Source organism: Cherax quadricarinatus, chromosome 54 (assembly GCF_038502225.1).
Source record: "Cherax quadricarinatus isolate ZL_2023a chromosome 54, ASM3850222v1, whole genome shotgun sequence".
Taxonomy (NCBI): Eukaryota; Metazoa; Arthropoda; class Malacostraca; order Decapoda; family Parastacidae; genus Cherax; species Cherax quadricarinatus.
The window spans coordinates 27,426,362-27,443,384 of record NC_091345.1 but is presented as its reverse complement, the minus strand read 5'-3'; the positions used below and the strand labels follow the sequence as shown (position 1 = coordinate 27,443,384).

General features: G+C 41.3%; 1 protein-coding gene across 2 annotated transcripts in view; it reads right to left on the bottom strand.

Moving 5' to 3' along the window:
- Window positions 1-17,023, bottom strand: part of MICAL-like (protein) — a 568,521-nt gene that overhangs the window by 195,978 nt on the left and 355,520 nt on the right. For both annotated transcript variants that reach the window (XM_070096758.1, XM_070096757.1), the window contains exon 2: window positions 11,640-11,799. In XM_070096758.1, the coding sequence (XP_069952859.1) occupies window positions 11,640-11,799 (160 nt within the window). The remainder of the gene's footprint in view (window positions 1-11,639; window positions 11,800-17,023) is intronic.

The window sequence follows — 17,023 nt, the reverse complement described above, 5'->3', positions numbered from 1 at the left end:
AGTGTAACATCATCATTTAATCCCCTCCATTTCTTTTAAAGACCATCTGCCCATCATGTGAGTGATTTCTCGATTGGTGTGAAATTTTGTATTTATTTTAGCCTGATTGCCGACTCAGGTCATCCGAGAGGTGAGATAAGAGAGGCAGCATTGATCTTGAAAAGATCTTACACTCACTCTGGAATCTGTACCTACACTGGCCCTCTTTTGCTCGTAGCTGATTACTTTCATGTTTAAGAGTTTTTTATTCTTTACTAGTTTTACATATTAATAAAATTGTTTAGATTATGTTATCATTGATTTTTCTATCTTTTCACTTCCATAAGGGGGAACCAGCCTTATCAAATACTCTTTGAGGGTCTGATAGTGCTGCAGAACCTTCACGGTGTGTGTGTGTGTGTGTGTGAGAGAGAGAGAGAGAGAGAGAGAGAGAGAGAGAGAGAGAGAGAGAGAGAGAGAGAGAGAGAGAGAGAGAGAGAGAGAGAGAGAGAGAGAGAGAGAGAGCTGCAAAGAGGCTGGGCCAGGAGCTGTGAATCGACCCCTGTAACCACAAATAGGTATGTGTGTGTGTGTGTGTGTGTGTGTGTAGTACAGTGAAAACAGGAGCCTCATCACTGGCTCCCAAGTCACTATCACACCTCAACAACAACCACTTTTTCAAACTGACACGCTACGTCCAAATACATATTAGGTTGTAGACAGCAACCACCAGGGAGGTACTACCGTCCTGCCAAGCGAGTGTAACACGAAAGACTGTAACTGTTTTACATGATGGTAAGACTGCTGGTGTCCCCCCTTTGTCTCATAAACATGCAAGATTTCAGGTACGTCTTGCTACCTCCACCCACACCCAGGTCACACTACACATACATGTACACGTTTATGTATAAACACTCATCTGAGTTCTCTCTGATTTTACCCAATAGTTCCTGTCCTTATTGCTTCTCCTTTTATATCCACGGGGAAGTGGAATAAGAATCTCTCCTCAGTAAGCCATGCGTGCTGTAAAAGTCAACTAAAATGCCGGGAACAATGGGCTAGTAATTCCTTTTCCCGTATAGCCTACTAAAAACAAAAAGAAGAAAACCGTCAAAGTGGGATGCTTGAATGTGCTTGGATGCTGTGAATGATAAGAAAGAGATGATCGTGGATGCTACGAATGAGAAGAAGCTGGATGTCCTGGCTTTAAGTGAAACAAAGCTAAACAAGGTGGGAGAGTTTCGGTGGCGAGAAATAAATAGGATTAGGTTAGGGGTTTCAAACAGAGTTAAAGCTAAAGAAGTAGCAATAATGTTGAAGGATAAGTTATGGCAGGAAAAGAGGAAATATAAGTGTAAAAACTCAAAGATCATGTGGAGTAAAATAAGGGTTGGATGTGAAAAGTGGATCACAGTAAGCATCTATACACCTGGGAGAAGAGAGAAGTGTAGAGGAGAGAGATATATTCTGGGAAATGTTGAGCGAGTGCATGGGGGAGTTTTAAATCAAGTGAGAGAGCACCTGTGGTTGGGGACCTCAATGCCAAAGTGGATAAAAATGTTGTGGAGGGAGTAGTAGGCAAATTTCGGGTGCCAGAGGTAAATGAAAATGAGGAGCCTTTAATTGAGCTATGTGTAGAAAGAGGTTTGGTAACAAATAATACATATTTTATGAAAAAGAGGACAAATAAGAATACAAGGTATGATAGAGCATGTAATGAAAGTAGTATGTTTGATTATGTATTGATGGATAAAAGGTTGATGGGTAGGCTCCAGGATTTACATATTTATAGATGGGCAACTGATATACCGGATCACTATTTACCTGTAGCTACAGTTAGATTAAGAGGTAGATGGGACAAAAGGAAAATGGCAACACCAAGCAGAGAGGTGAATGTGTGTAAACTAAGGGAGGACGAAGTAAGGGTGAGATATAAGCAGCTATTGGGAGAAAGGTGGGGTAGTGGGAGTATGAGAAGGGGGGGGAGGGTGAAGAGGGTTGGAATAGTTTTAACAAAGAATTATTAGAATGTGGGGCAGAAGCTTGAGGATATAGAAGGGTGGGTGCAGGAGGAAAAAGGAGAGACTGGTGGAATGATGAAGTAAAGGGTGTGATAAAAGAGAAAAAGGTAGCTCATGAGAAGCTTTTACAAAGCAGAAGTTCTACAAGAAGAGCAGAGCATATACAGAGTAAAAGAAAGGTGTGTGTGTGTGTGTGTGTGTGTGTGTGTGTGTGTGTGTGTGTGTGTGTGTATCTTCTGGTACCTTACCTCTGATGAGTTCCGAAGTTTTTTCTACTCTCAGATCCTGGCCTTCGGCCAGGCTTGTATGTAGCTTGCCTGGTCAAACCAGGCTCTTTCTGCAGGCAGCCCACTGGCCCACATATCCATCACAGTTTGGTTGATCGGGAGCATGGTTGAGTTACTTGTCCAGTTTTGTCTTGAAGACTATACTTGTCCCAGCAGTGTTTCGGCTATGTTCTGGTAAGTTGTTCAATAATCTGGTGCCTCGGACGTTGATAGTGTTCTCTTATTGTACCCATGGTGCCTAAATTTATTTTACACTGCCACCCATATCTCTCGCTTCAGTATATTATGGCAGTGTGCAGATTTGGGACTGCAGTGCTAGGCATGGCATTATGCCAACCCTCCCCCACACACATACCAAAACACAAACATACGATGAAAGATTATAATATATATATTTGCACACTTACTGAGGTTTTAATACTTGGTGCTGTGTCCTTTATGCTTAATCACATCCTTCAGCCATGTAGGAAGACTCTCACACAAATTGAGGGTTTGGGGAGGTACATTATTCCATGCCTCATGTAGAGCAGCCTCCAGCCGCGGGATGAAACTGATATCCTTGCCCAGTAAACTTCGTTTCACTATTGACCAGAGGTTCTCAATATGGTTTAGGTCTAGAGAATTGCCTGGCCAGTCATTAAAGAACCTCAATTCACAGCCCTTAAGCCACTGAACTACAGATTTGGTGGTATGACACAGTGCACCGTCTTCCATAAAAACCACAGCCCCATGCTTGTCAAATGCCTCAGGTAAATTTTCATACAAAAACCCCAGGTAATTATACTGGTTCATATACTGGTTTTGGGGAAGCACAGTGAGTTCACCAACATTCTGAGCACTGAAACACCCCCAAACCATGAGGGAGTCTGGGTGTTTGGTGGTCCCACAGGTGTAGCGTGGGTCTCGCGGGTCACTACCTCTGGGGTGGTACATATGTCCCCCGAGGTTACAGGTGACGGTGAAGGTTGTTTCATCACTCCAAAGTACTTCAGACCATTGTTGAGGATTCCAGTGAAGATATTTCTTTGCATAATCCAGCCTTTTCTTCTGTGTCTTGTCTTGTTAACGACACACATCTATTAACAGTTCTTACAGACACCTCTGAGAGAAGATGTGGGTTTTCTTTCAATTTTTTAGCAGTTATCCTAGATGTGCTCTCTAACTGCTTCTTTAACACAGTTAAGGTATGAACAGATGTCTTCTTCTAGGGGCCAGGCCAAGGTTTGGCAGACGGCAACTCGACACCACCACCAGCTTTGAAACGCTGCACCCAGACTCAAGAAATCGTAATGACACGATTGCAAACAAACCATACCCCCGGCCGGGATTGAACCCGCGGGCTGGAGTTTTGAGACTCTATGACCGCGCGTTCAATCCCGGCCGGGGGTATGGTTTGTGGGCTGCACCCAGTTCCTCACTGCTCACCACACCAACATTCTCCAAAAGATGTGGCGGACGAGAGACAAAAGTGCAACACTTCCTTTCACCACGACAGCCATGTGAGCACTGAGGAGTCACTATGGAGTGTGGCGGCAGGCCGTAATGTCATGCTAATGGCTGCTACCTGGCATAATGCACTGACAAAAAAAAATCCACCTGTATGGCAGGCCTTAGATTTTCGTATGGTGCTCACTTGGCATATTGCTGTGACTACAACTGTAGGCCTTCAAGTACTTTCCAGGTATATATTATCATGCATCTCTCTCTATCTCTCTCCACTGCTACAGTGAGTACATACTTGAGACTTTAAGGCATTCCCAGTAATTTAAATGCTTTATTGCCTCTATATGGGCCATAAATGATCTCTATATGTGTTCCAGATCTGATATTTCTCCTGCCCTGAATAGGGCTGACAACAATGAACAATATTCTAAACAAGAGAGCACAAGCAATTTGAGAAGTGTCACCATCTGCACTATTTCCTTCGTTCTAAAGTTCTCTTTATTCACCTGTCATATCCCTGGGTGTCGTGACTTTGGTCATATTGCATTCTTTGAAAGAATGGTCAGTTGACATAATTACTTCCAGGACTTTCACATGTTAATTTCATTCTATTTGATGATCCTCTTGAGCTTCATATACACTGTCCCTTTTGAGTTCTTCATTCTTTCCATACCTACGCAGTTGGAACTTATCACCACTGAATGTCATGTTATTCTCCACTGCCCACTGGAAAACCTTGCTTATATCTTCCTGCAATATTTCAGTCTTCATGCTTATCTGAGTGTCATCTGCAAAAAATGATGCAAAACTCTGACGCACTGATATGAGGATAAGAAACAGTAGACAGTGTCTTGGGGGTACTGAGCTGATACTGATACTGTAAAAATCGTTGATACACTACTTTGGCACACCCCTAGTTGTGATCCTCGAAAGTGAGATCTCACATCACTCCAAAGTTTCTCACATAAAACTTCGACTCTACTGAATGATTTGAGTTTATCCTGTAATCATTTTCAGTATTTCTGTAACTGCTGTTGGGTTTTGTTTTCCACGCCATGGCCACTAGTCCCAGCACTGCCTCTGGCATGGGCCTAGTCCTACCTAGAGCTCACTCTCGCTCCAGATAACTTAGCAAAAGGACGTTCCTTTCCCCAGGTCTTTTGTCAGGCTTTTGGCCTGTACATTATACAGATAAACCTCTAAGGCTCACCTTCGAAGAAGTGTCATTATCTCACCGTGTAAATACAATGTACATATTTGGTGGAAGAGGTTAAAAACCCTATCATCACAACATATTCGGTGACAGTGGCATTTTCAGCAGCTGTGTTATGCTCAGAGAGAGAGGAAAGAAAATGAAAGTCACATTTTCATCGCCCCATATAAGCAGTATCCATCTACCAGCAAGCTATCCTGATGTCGTATCTGCAACCACCAGGCCCGGTGGCCTGGTGGCTAAAGCTCCCGCTTCACACACGGAGGGCCCGGGTTCGATTCCCGGCGGGTGGAAACATTTCGACACGTTTCCTTACACCTGTTGTCCTGTTCACCTAGCAGCAAATAGGTACCTGGGTGTTAGTCGACTGGTGTGGGTCGCATCCTGGGGGACAAGATTAAGGACCCCAATGGAAATAAGTTAGACAGTCCTCGATGACGCACTGACTTTCTTGGGTTATCCTGGGTGGCTAACCCTCCGGGGTTAAAAATCCGAACGAAATCTTATCTCTTATCTTAAGTCACAGGTACATCCAGGATTTGTGCCCAAACGCGATTAATTTTCTTGGGAAATCTTCGCAGCATTAATATGGTTCCTCTCAGCACCCCATGCTGTTCTTAGTCACTGGTTCAGCATTACCTGTGCTCTGCTGCTTCAGTTCATAATTGCCAATTTCAGCATGACAGAGACGAGATAAGCGTTTTTTTTTTCTCCAGTTGGTTGAGTTTGCCCTACACACATGCTCTATATGTAGAGGTGCCAAATTCTCACCCCGGGCTAGGCTGCAGCCCAGCACTCGCACCTCCACGACTACCACTCATTACCCACTCCCTCTATGTTCTCTCTTCATGAATTCCGTGTGAATTTCTGGCCAGAGCTGTGTATTAGAGAGCCTAAGACAGTTACAGACACGTCGATGTTCAACCACTTGATGCTTTATACCACTTAAGGTTATCTTAGGTAATCTACACATATGCTGCTATGTATGACAATTTATGCACCTGTATTTATGTGTACCTGTACCTAAATAAACTTACCATTGTTCTCAAGCTACTATAGCCCGAGGTGAGTTTTTTCTGTGTTTTCCTGTGTGTTACTGCTCTCCACATGTTCTGTAGTGCAGCCAGCCACCATACACATGCGTACTGAGCACAGCCTACCTAAGCGGCCTACACTTTTCCTGTGTTTGCTGCTGGCCACACACATACCCACACTATCTCTGTTTCCTCACCTTTCCTGCGCTCTGTCTAGCTATTTTGAAGTCAGTTTTCTGAATATTATAATAAAAAGAAGTGCTAAACCTACAAGGGTCATAGAGTACCGAGGTTACTGCTGAATGTTCTACAACATTATGCCCAACGACGTCACACTACATCGCACCAAGAAGTCACACCAGTGTTGATTTGCAATTTTGTAATGAATAATTTAGTGAGTTTTTCAGTGATCTCTGGAAAGATTGAGAGAAGAAATGTTGAAGTGTTCGATGTTCTCAGTGATGAGACACGTATTTGACTGAGTATCGTAGTTCACATGTTATTTCCTCTCAGTGTTCCATTACCACTGTTCCATAATCACATGTTCTTAAATGCTTTAGTAACCATTTTTACTTTTTTTGCACAGAAAAGCATCATTTTGTTAGTGCAATGTCGTAAACATGATACCGCACATTTAGTTGCGGGTGTGCTATATTTTCCTTTTATGTTCCACAGTGTGGTCCGTTTGTAGACTAATGTGACATATCCCTCAGTGTTACAAGTAACACCCTGATGTAGCCACTTGTCCACTGATTCTAAAGTCAGTCCTGGCATCAGATGTGTGAGTCGTCTATGTTGCTTCTCGCTGATGTCACATCACCGAGTCGTCTCTCGCACAGTTCTCTGGCAATTATCGCCTACCGGCATCAATGAAAGTAACCTCGACTTAGTCTTTAGTCGTTTCCACGATGCCATGCTTGTAGGCACCATTAAGTTATGCTGTGCTACAACACCCTTCTGCAATTGTCCTGCCACAGTCCCAGTCAATAGCTCCCCTGCAGTGCTACACAGCCTACAGGTCCCGTTCCAGTATGCACTTTCCATGATGCCTCACTTGCCAGCACCACCAAACCATACCACAGGTTAAGTGAACCCTGTAGTGACTTCCTGCCCTGATGACTACTTTGCTTTACCATTCCAGCAGACGAACATATCATGCAATGCAGCTCAGCTGTAGTGATATCTCCCGAAGCATTGCACTGTCTGTGGGCCAGTCCCAGGATGGTGTATTTCTTCCTACTAGAATTCAGTGACGCCCTTCCATTACTTACTGTTATGTCCAACATTTTTACCACACCCCCATTTTTTTTACTTCCCCTACATTTTGTTTGATGCCCATGTTTTGCAGTTCATGCTAGCACCAATGCCAGTGCCCTGTTTTTATGAGAGGGAGTTTTATTCCAACATTTGTTACAGTTGGGACAACCATATGTAACGTAGTCGAGTGATGTAACTGCTGTCGGGTTTTGTTTTATTCCAACATTTGTTACAGTTGGGACAGCCATATGTAACTTGGTCGAGTGATGTAACTGTCAGGTTTTTATTCCAACATTTGTTACAGTTGGGACAGCCATATGTAGCATGGTCGAGTGATGTAACTGTCAGGTTTTTATTCCAACATTGGTTACAGTTGGGACAGCCATATGTAACTTGGTCGGGTTTTGTTTTCCACGCCATAGCTGCTAGACCTAATGATGCCATCTAGTACGGGCCTAGTTCTACATAGAGCTCACTCCACGAAACCCTGGCTAGCTCTCTCTCTCGCTCGAGACATCCTAGCAACTGGACGCTCTCTCAAAATTCTATCATCCAGCCATTGGCCTGGTAGAGCTAGCATTCAACACACTGACTGCGCATTATGCCAATAAACCTAAGCCTCGCCTCTGAAGAAATATCATTACCCGACTGGATAATACAACGTATGAATCTACTCCGTTACATTTCCTCCATAGGAGAGCAACTAAAATTAATCTTCAATGAATATTATATTGTTGTCTGAGATTAGATTTTGCCACTGAGGTGGCTAGTTTATTGTACACACTATATCCATCCTGTGGACGGTAGCGCAAGAGCATATGGATACACAAAAGGCCTAGGAACTAGACCCCAAAAGGGTTAACAGGTGTACATATGGGTTTATATCTACATTGTCTGAGGCCCACTGGAATCCTTGATTATTTATATTCCGTTGAAGATTCATCGTCTTCATCATACGCCACTTTGAGGGTGTGGTGTCATCACAAAAATTATGATTAATGTCTTAGTCTGTGTTGAATATAATGAGAAAAAAGTGAGGTAAGTACAATCCCGTGAGGAACAAAGTTTTTCACTGATTACTCCTTTTCTCTCTCCACTTTACCAGTTATTCATTATATACACATCTTGTGCGCTATTACATTGTGTTTGCACTTGTCGAAGGTTTTTGTGAAATCAATGTACATGATATGAACATTTAGCTTAAATTCCAAAGTATTCAAGACATCATAATAGTCTAGCCACTGTGAAAGCAGGAGCAACCAGTTCTAAGTCCATGCTCAGCCCTGGATTCTGCAATTGTTACAATTCCTTGTGACTGGCAATCTTGCCTCTTTGAAAGGTGTGAAGTTAGTGCTAGTAGTCAACAGTTTTTCCGTAATTGCTTTATTGCCTCCTTTTGCGAAGTGGGACTATATCAGTAGTTTTTAATGACTGTGGGATGACACCCATGTCCAGGCTTTTCCATAAAATGCAAAAGGCCCGAGATAGTGTTTATTTGGCATACTTTGGAGTTAAAATCTGGGCCTGGAACAGAATGCATGGGCATGCAAATAGGGAGAGGGATTCGTTAGAAACTGGATGTCAGTGGTATTTTGAGTCTCACTATGTAAAATACGTTAGGGCCTTCAATATGCAGACTGATGAGTGGTTCACTGAACAGTCATACTGTGACGTCAGTAGTTTCCTCATTACCTTAGTGTCATCGATGTATGTCCCATCTCTTTTAGTTAAAAACCCTATATCTGAGGGTTTCGCCCTGCATTTTTCGTAAAAGAAGTATTTGGAAGTTCTTCTATTATTATTTAAAGCTCTTTTCTCCCTCTTGGACTCTGTGTGATGTAACTAGAGTCTGTGCTCACTGTTCACCATTTCACTAACCAAAGATTTCTTTCGTGCATCAGAGCCTACTGCCCCTCTCTTTCCAGTGTGCATCTTCTAGACTGCCGCAGTGGTATTTGTTTGGTTTATACTCCCAGTGAGCTCAGCCTCCCTAGGAACTGGTTTAGCTCCGTGGTGGTCGTATCGTCTTCCCATTATGTCTCGTTCAAGCAACTATTTATCTGGTCCCAGATGAACTAATTGAGCAAGTTGAACTTATGATGTCTTATCTGGGTATTTATTCTATTATACAATTTCTTAAAGTCTTCAAATTTTTCTTGTAATTCATTTATTTCTTCAACCACTCTGTCAGTAACAACTTTCTAGCATCCTCTGGGTACCTCACGCAACCTATTTACAGCCATTTCCTCTTGTTCTTCTTGTTGATGATATTAGGAAACCTTCATTATCAAATCTTTCACATACCTTTAAAACCTTAATGAGGATACTGAACCTCATTTTCTTCCTATCTATATTTTTTATGTCTATATGTTTCTTACAAACACATACCATTCTACTGCTGTACATTGCATATTGTTCTAACATGGTTAAGAGTATATTTCCCTGTAACATACCTGTGCACATCCACATATAGTTATACAGCGCAGAATATGACTTATAATTCCCCCCTATCCTGGTATTTTTAACAAGTTATCACAATCATTATTATAATAAGAGGTTGTGTACAGAGAAAATCATTAATGACGACCCAGAGTTTATTATAAGTCAATAAAGTTTTTCTTTGCACATAATTCTATCATACTACTACTAAATACAACTTGCATGAGTCAGCAAGTCTTACCATACAATATAACTTATATTTTCCTACTCTCCTATATTATCTATTTATTTTCTCATCATAATTTTTTATCCAACTTGAATCCACTATTGAATAGTCTTTTTTTTTTTAGTTTGATATCCTCAGTACTTAATTATATCTCTCTCATTTTCATTTGTCTTATACATTTACACTTCAATCATATCTCGTCTGGCTCTATATACTTGTACAGAGTGCAGGTTCACAGCTTCCATCAGTGTGTGAAGAATTCCACATACAGGATGTTACATCCATCACCAATCCCTTGCTCTTTCCTCTCTTTATGCCACAAAATCTCCCGTATCTTTCACTACAGTAATTTATTAAAGCATTGTGTAGGAGAGGGACAAAGTCCTCTCGTACCGTTATATATATATATATATATATATATATATATATATATATATATATATATATATATATATATATATATATATATATATATATATATATATATATATATATATATATATATATAATTTTGTCTCTTCTCCGTTCCAAAGAGAACAATTCATGACCTTTCAGTTCCTAAGATTTTAGATGTTTTATTGATTCTGTGTAGTCAGCATGCGATCTCTACCCATTTTCCAGCTGTGATCTTCCCTGCCTTGGAAGATGCTGCGAGCACACAACAACATTCAAGTTGCAAGAGAAAAAATATTTGAAAATAACTATCATTGGCGTTGGTTATATTCTGAAAGTTCTCATAATCCAGTTTGAAAATTTCCTGGTTTTCGTTACATTTGCTGTACTGTGTTTTCCAAATAACAGATCACCTGACATATTATTCCTAGGTGTTCTACCTGTTGCTTATGTTCCTGAGAATATGATCTGCTAACTTTCTGTATATTATGTTCGGTGAACTGTCACCCTTCAATACAATATTATTTTAATTTGCTCATTGGAAGACTTTCTTGGTATCTAATTTTTTTTTGTCATATCTACTGGGTCGACTCGCACTGACTTTGATATCATCTGCAAAAGATAATAAGAAGCTGTTGTCTTGTCTATGTGATGAGGATGAGAAACAGTAATGGTGCCAGGACAGCGCCTTGGGGTGTTAAACTATTTGCTCTGCAAATACTGGACTTCGATGTGATCCTTGCAGATTACAGCAGCATTTTGGTAATTTTGTCAAAGTGAGCTAATAGTTCTGATTACCAAGGTTTTCCTGCTCTTAAGCCATTCTAACTGTAATTGTGTAGCTCAATTTTCACCATTAATTCAGTAATTTAGTCTCAGAACATATACAATAATTTTTATGACATACATTGATTGTGATAGTTGCTTCAACATAATACAACAAGCTTGCAACATTTATGAAGGGATTCATGGAAACAGGTTAGCCGGACTTGAAGGGCGCATGGGAATGTTGCAGTCTGAAGGTTCATCTGAACTGTGACGTCAGTAAGTTTCTTGCAAGACAGCGACTAAATGAGTGAGGGTGAATGTGTCTCGCTATTTATAGCGAGTTTAAAAATACTCTTAAAAACTACACAAAACAAACATAAAGGCAAAATTAGCAACAAACAGAGAAGGGTAATAAATATGACAATTATTACTACACGTCATTCATCACAACTCAATAAAACCAACGAATTACGACAATTGGCTCAATAAAGCTCTGGCGAGCAAGACGTAGCTATAATTAATGTCTATCAGTGATTAACGAGTAAGACAAGTGAATGAGTGTAGCAAGATGAGACTTACATGAGGTCTGGTCTGAAGCGATGTATGAGAGCACAGAAGGCGAGACCATTGCGCCAGGCAGTGGTCATGTTGGAGACGTTGACGCCCTGGTAGCCATCAGTGGCCCGTCGAGCCCACAGCTCCAGGGCCTTGGTGCCACGATGACCACTACTCATGATGTCTGCAACAACAACAACAACAACAACACACTTAATGAACTGCACACAACAACTATTGTATTTGCAAAACAGTATGAAAACCTCATCACATCACAAAACAAACTATAAGAAAATCTGAACATTAAAATGGTATAAAAATATCGACAGGTTGTTAGGTAAGACACGTATGCAACAGTTAGGTATCTTTATTTCGAAAATAAAGATACCTTACTGTTGCATATGTGTCTTACCTAACAACATATAAGAAAATCTGCAAGTTTAAAGTATACAACCAAAAATGTTAAATTTCTAAAATATAAAAAATGAAATAAAGCGAAATATGAAATTAAGCTGCAGTCTTAATATTGAAAATCAAACTGATAAACTTATATAATGATATATACTCAAGTCAAATACATAAATACACAAAATTATTTATCTGTTCAAAACACTCATATAAACCAACATAAATACAATAATAGATATCAACACTAGAATAATGTACACAGCAAAATACAATGATAAGTACAAAAACTATTTTCATGTGAAGAATTCATTATATTTATAAACCTAATAGCACTGAACTTATCACTCAACTGAAAAAATAATTCGTCTGGACAAGCAGCAAATATGTTCAACACGAATATGAGAGTGACATTGATTGTGAGGGACAACAATGATGGTGAGGGACAACAATGATTGTGAGGGACAACAATGATGGTGAGGGACAACAATGATGGTGAGGGACAACAATGATGGTGAGGGACAACAATGATGGTGAGGGACAACAATGATGGTGAGGGACAACAATGATGGTGAGGGACAACAATGATGGTGAGGGACAACAATGATGGTGAGGGACAACAATGATGGTGAGGGACAACAATGATGGTGAGGGACAACAATGATGGTGCAGGACAACAACGATGATGCAGGATAACAATGATGGTGCAGAACAACAATGATGTAGGACAATGATGGTGTGGGACAACAATGATGGTGCAGGACAAAAATGATGGTGCAGGACAACAATGACGGTGCAGGACAACAATGATGGTGCAGGACGACAATGATGGTTCAGGACAAAAATGATGGTTCAGGACAACAATGATGGTGCTGGACAAAAACAATGATGGTGCTGGACAAAAACAATGATGGTGCTGGACAAAAACAATGATGGTGCTGGACAAGAACAATGATGGTGCTGGACAAGAACAATGATGGTGCAAAACAAAAACAATTGTCAGTTATGTTACTGTGTACTTGTATAGTATACTTAGATAATCCCAGCTACTTTATGGATAGGCATGACGTCACGAGTCCCACTCGTGTGCCGCCAGATAGAGGCCTCCGCTTCAGTTCATCACTAGGCTTAGACTCGACAGGCAGGTCTGGGCTTCACCTCCAGACTCTCTTAATTATACGCCTCCAAGACAATCCAAAGTATGTATTCCTTACTTCAATATCTCCTCACGAACCCCCACGACAAATGGCGCCAGCAGTGTGGGCGTGATTTTGACGTTTACACAGACATACGGAGATTTCTTCCAAGCCAGTCGATTGTACGTGACCACATGGAAGCCTAGACAGATGACAGAACCTACAACTAAGCAGCCATCCTCCAGCCTTGTCTACAGTGCTTCCTGGTTAATTGCTTCATGCCTTATTTGCTTATTTGCTAACCTACAACAAGTTGTTCTGGGTTTTGCAAATTAAACCAAGCCAGTCTGTATGGGAGAGCCTGTTGAGGAATGGTACAACTAAGGTTAAATATTAAATATAGGGGGAACTTAGCTTGATAGACAGCTTTCGCCTACACAGCCGCCCCTGCAGGTGAGTTCTTGAGGTGTCGTAGCCACTTCTCAATGGGTTCTAAAGGAAATATTTTATGGTTTTAAATTACCCCTAGGGGGTATTATGTCAGCATATTTCATTAACTGATTGCTGACTGGAAAACTTACTTGTGTGGACTCAAGAGTCCACACCTCTCTGCTGACTATAGGCTGATTACAAACACCTTGCAGCACAAGAACTGTGCAGTCCCCTGTATTACAAGATAATTTGTAACCTACCCTGCTCTTGTAGCATGAGCTATGGTGTTCTTTACACCCTCGACAGGTATTGCTGACTTGATAGAAGCTGAAGTGTCCTTGGATGTCCATGTCTTCCATAGTCTAGGAATACGCACACTGGTACACTATGTTCCACAAGTTGTCTTTATTATTCACAGTCTTATCACTATAGAAGTTGATCACACTTCTCTGTGTTTATTGTGTTTTGTGAGACACTTTGTTCACACTAATGCATGGATCAGTGTTCTTTGTTGGTTATTCCAGCATCAGTGCGAGTCCCAGTAGAGTCAAAAGTAATCTAACCTCACAGCCTCCTACGTCGCTGCAATGCCCCTGGCACATAAAGGAAAAGCTGACCTAGTACATTTTGCTTCCTTGCCAAACTTCCACCAGGAAGCAAAGCAGAATGCTTGATTCTTGCTGTCTTAAGCAGAGACAACAATGTACACTATCTTTACCATGGTAATAAAGTGGGAGCAGGATTTTCCTTAATTGGCCTGCTAAGGTAAGAGATGGTCTGTCTCTTATTAAACTAAACTACTTGCAACATCAGCCTCTTGCAAGGAGCCATGGCCACGTGACCACATCACATGCTTGTACTGCATCTGGGATCAATTACTTGATATAGCACTAAACAAGATGCTTGCCCCTTTGGAGAGGGCTGGGCCCCTCAGGGCTGAAGGGGGCTGATACTCCCCTCCTGGAGAAAATTTCTCCACACTGGGGGGTGGTGGAGGTTCGCTGCAGGTGAACTCTTCATCACTTAACATTAATTTGATTTTCTCACTCGCCACCACTGCTGCTTGTCTTTTCTGAACAGCTTTAGTCTGTGTGGTTTCTGGAGAATCACTAATTTTGTTTTCAACACTGTGTAATTCTAATGACACTAGTTTATTTGTCCGCTTATTCACTACACCTTTGCTAAAAACATCAATTGTCCTGATGATTCCATCTGCATCAGGATATATGGTCACAATTTTTCCAAGAGGAACAAAAGGCAGAAGAGACAGGGGAAAAAAAAGAGGGAAACAGAGTAATGCAGCAAAGAACGGAGTCTTATTGTGAAAGGGATGAGTAACATGAGTAAACAGTACAGTAAATAATCCGGCTCTCTGCAGTTATTCCCTGCCCAGTTCCCACAGAAATGAAGTAAAGAGCATATTCAGAAGACAGTAAGAGATAGAAGAATCAGAGTATGGTGTTCAAATGTGGATGGAATCACCAACAAAATAGAAGCCAAGAAAGAATTGAGGACTAAAATCCTGATATAGCAGTTTTAACACTGACAAAACTCTCAGGATAACAAATGTGGTATTCCCAGAGAGCTACCAAAGAGTATAAAAAGGAGGAGAAGGGGTTGCACTGGTGGCCAAAAATCACTGGAGATTTAAAGAACATGGGAAAGTGACTAAGAAAAGTGGGACTACCCATGGAAACCCAGAAACACGGAGAGTGAAATTTATAGAAGCAGGAATGAGGAACATTCAGATCCAACATGTAAAGGAAACATTAAGAGTGAAAGGAGAAACTGAACCAGCGAGACTTGATCTGATTTCCTCATAAAATAATTACAACATAGTGGAAATTAATTACGAGGAACCAATATGAGCCAGCAGTCGTGTAGTAGTAAGCTTTATAAAGCCTAAGGGGCCAAAAATCAGTGATGTTGGACAAAGTGATCTAGGAGGCAAGGCGGCCAGGAGATAAGTCTCGACACCCCAAAAACACAAACCAGTGAGTGTAAACAAACAAAAAGAATGCTGTGGTCAGAATTGCTAGATATAAATCCCAAAGGAGCACACAAACAATAAAGCATCGGCAGTATATGCAAGCCTAAAACATCTTAAGAGAGTATTCAGGAAACTAAATAAAAGAGTAATTTAGAATGTTATATACGATTCATGCAAAGTCATTCGTGAATATGCAGCTTCAGTGTGGGATTCCCGCCTGACAGAGCACGTGTAAAAGCTACAGAAGATTTAGATGTTGCAATATTACTTTTTCCCGGAGTTGAGAGGAATGCCATACTTGGAGGGACTCGGAACTGAATCTGAAAACCCCGGAAGCACGGTGAGAAAAGGATATAATTACAACGTAAAATGCTGAGAGGCATGAACAAGGCAGAAAGGAAAGAACCAGGAAAAAATGGACAAGGATGGAAACTTAAGACACAGATAAGCTACAGGAATATTAGAAATATTTTTTTAGTCTCGGGTTGACTGAAAAAAGTAAATCATCTAGACAAGGAGGTAGTGCAGGCTCCCTCTATTTACAGCTTTAAGAGCAAGTATAAGAACACAAGAAAGAAGGAACACTGAAACAGGCCTACTGGCCTATGCGAGGCAAGTCCAATTCTCCTACCGGCTTAAGCTCACTGATCTAGTTAGGTCAAATACATCACTTAAAGGAGGAGCACAGCATCCGACCTAGTAGCACAAGTTAGTTAGGTCCAACTCACACCCACCCACACCCACTCACGTATTTATCAAACTTATTTTTAAAATTACACAACGTCTTAGCTTCTATGACGGTACTCGGAAGTTTGTTCCACTCATCCACAACTCTATTACCAAACTAGTGCTTTCCTATATCCTTCCTGAATCTCATTTTTTTTCCAATTTAAAACCATTGCTGCGAGTCCTGTCTATGTTAGATATTTTTAGCACACTATTTGCATCTCCCTTCATTAATTCCCGTTTTCCATTTATACACCTCAATCATATGCCCCCTAATTCTATGCCTTTCTAGAGCATGCAGATTCAGGGCCTCAGTCTATCCTCACAGGGAAGATTTCTTCACGAGTACACACACATACAAATAAGAGCTTTCATGATGAGTGTCAGGTTGTCATCTACGTTGTGCTTCCTGTGTTAGTCTTTCTCCCAACACTTTCTCTTTATTAATGACACCTGGCCTCAGCACCTTTGTTCCCTACCTCACACACTTTCCTTTTTCCTTCCTGTAATGCTGCTGCATCATGCTCACCCACATTCCCCAAACACACACACACACACACACACACACACACACACACACACACACACACACACACACACACACACACACACACCCACACCCACCCACCGATCCACCCACCCACCGGCCCACCCACCCACCGGCCCACCCACCCACCGGCCCACCCACCCACCCACCTATCCATCCACGCACATCCTAG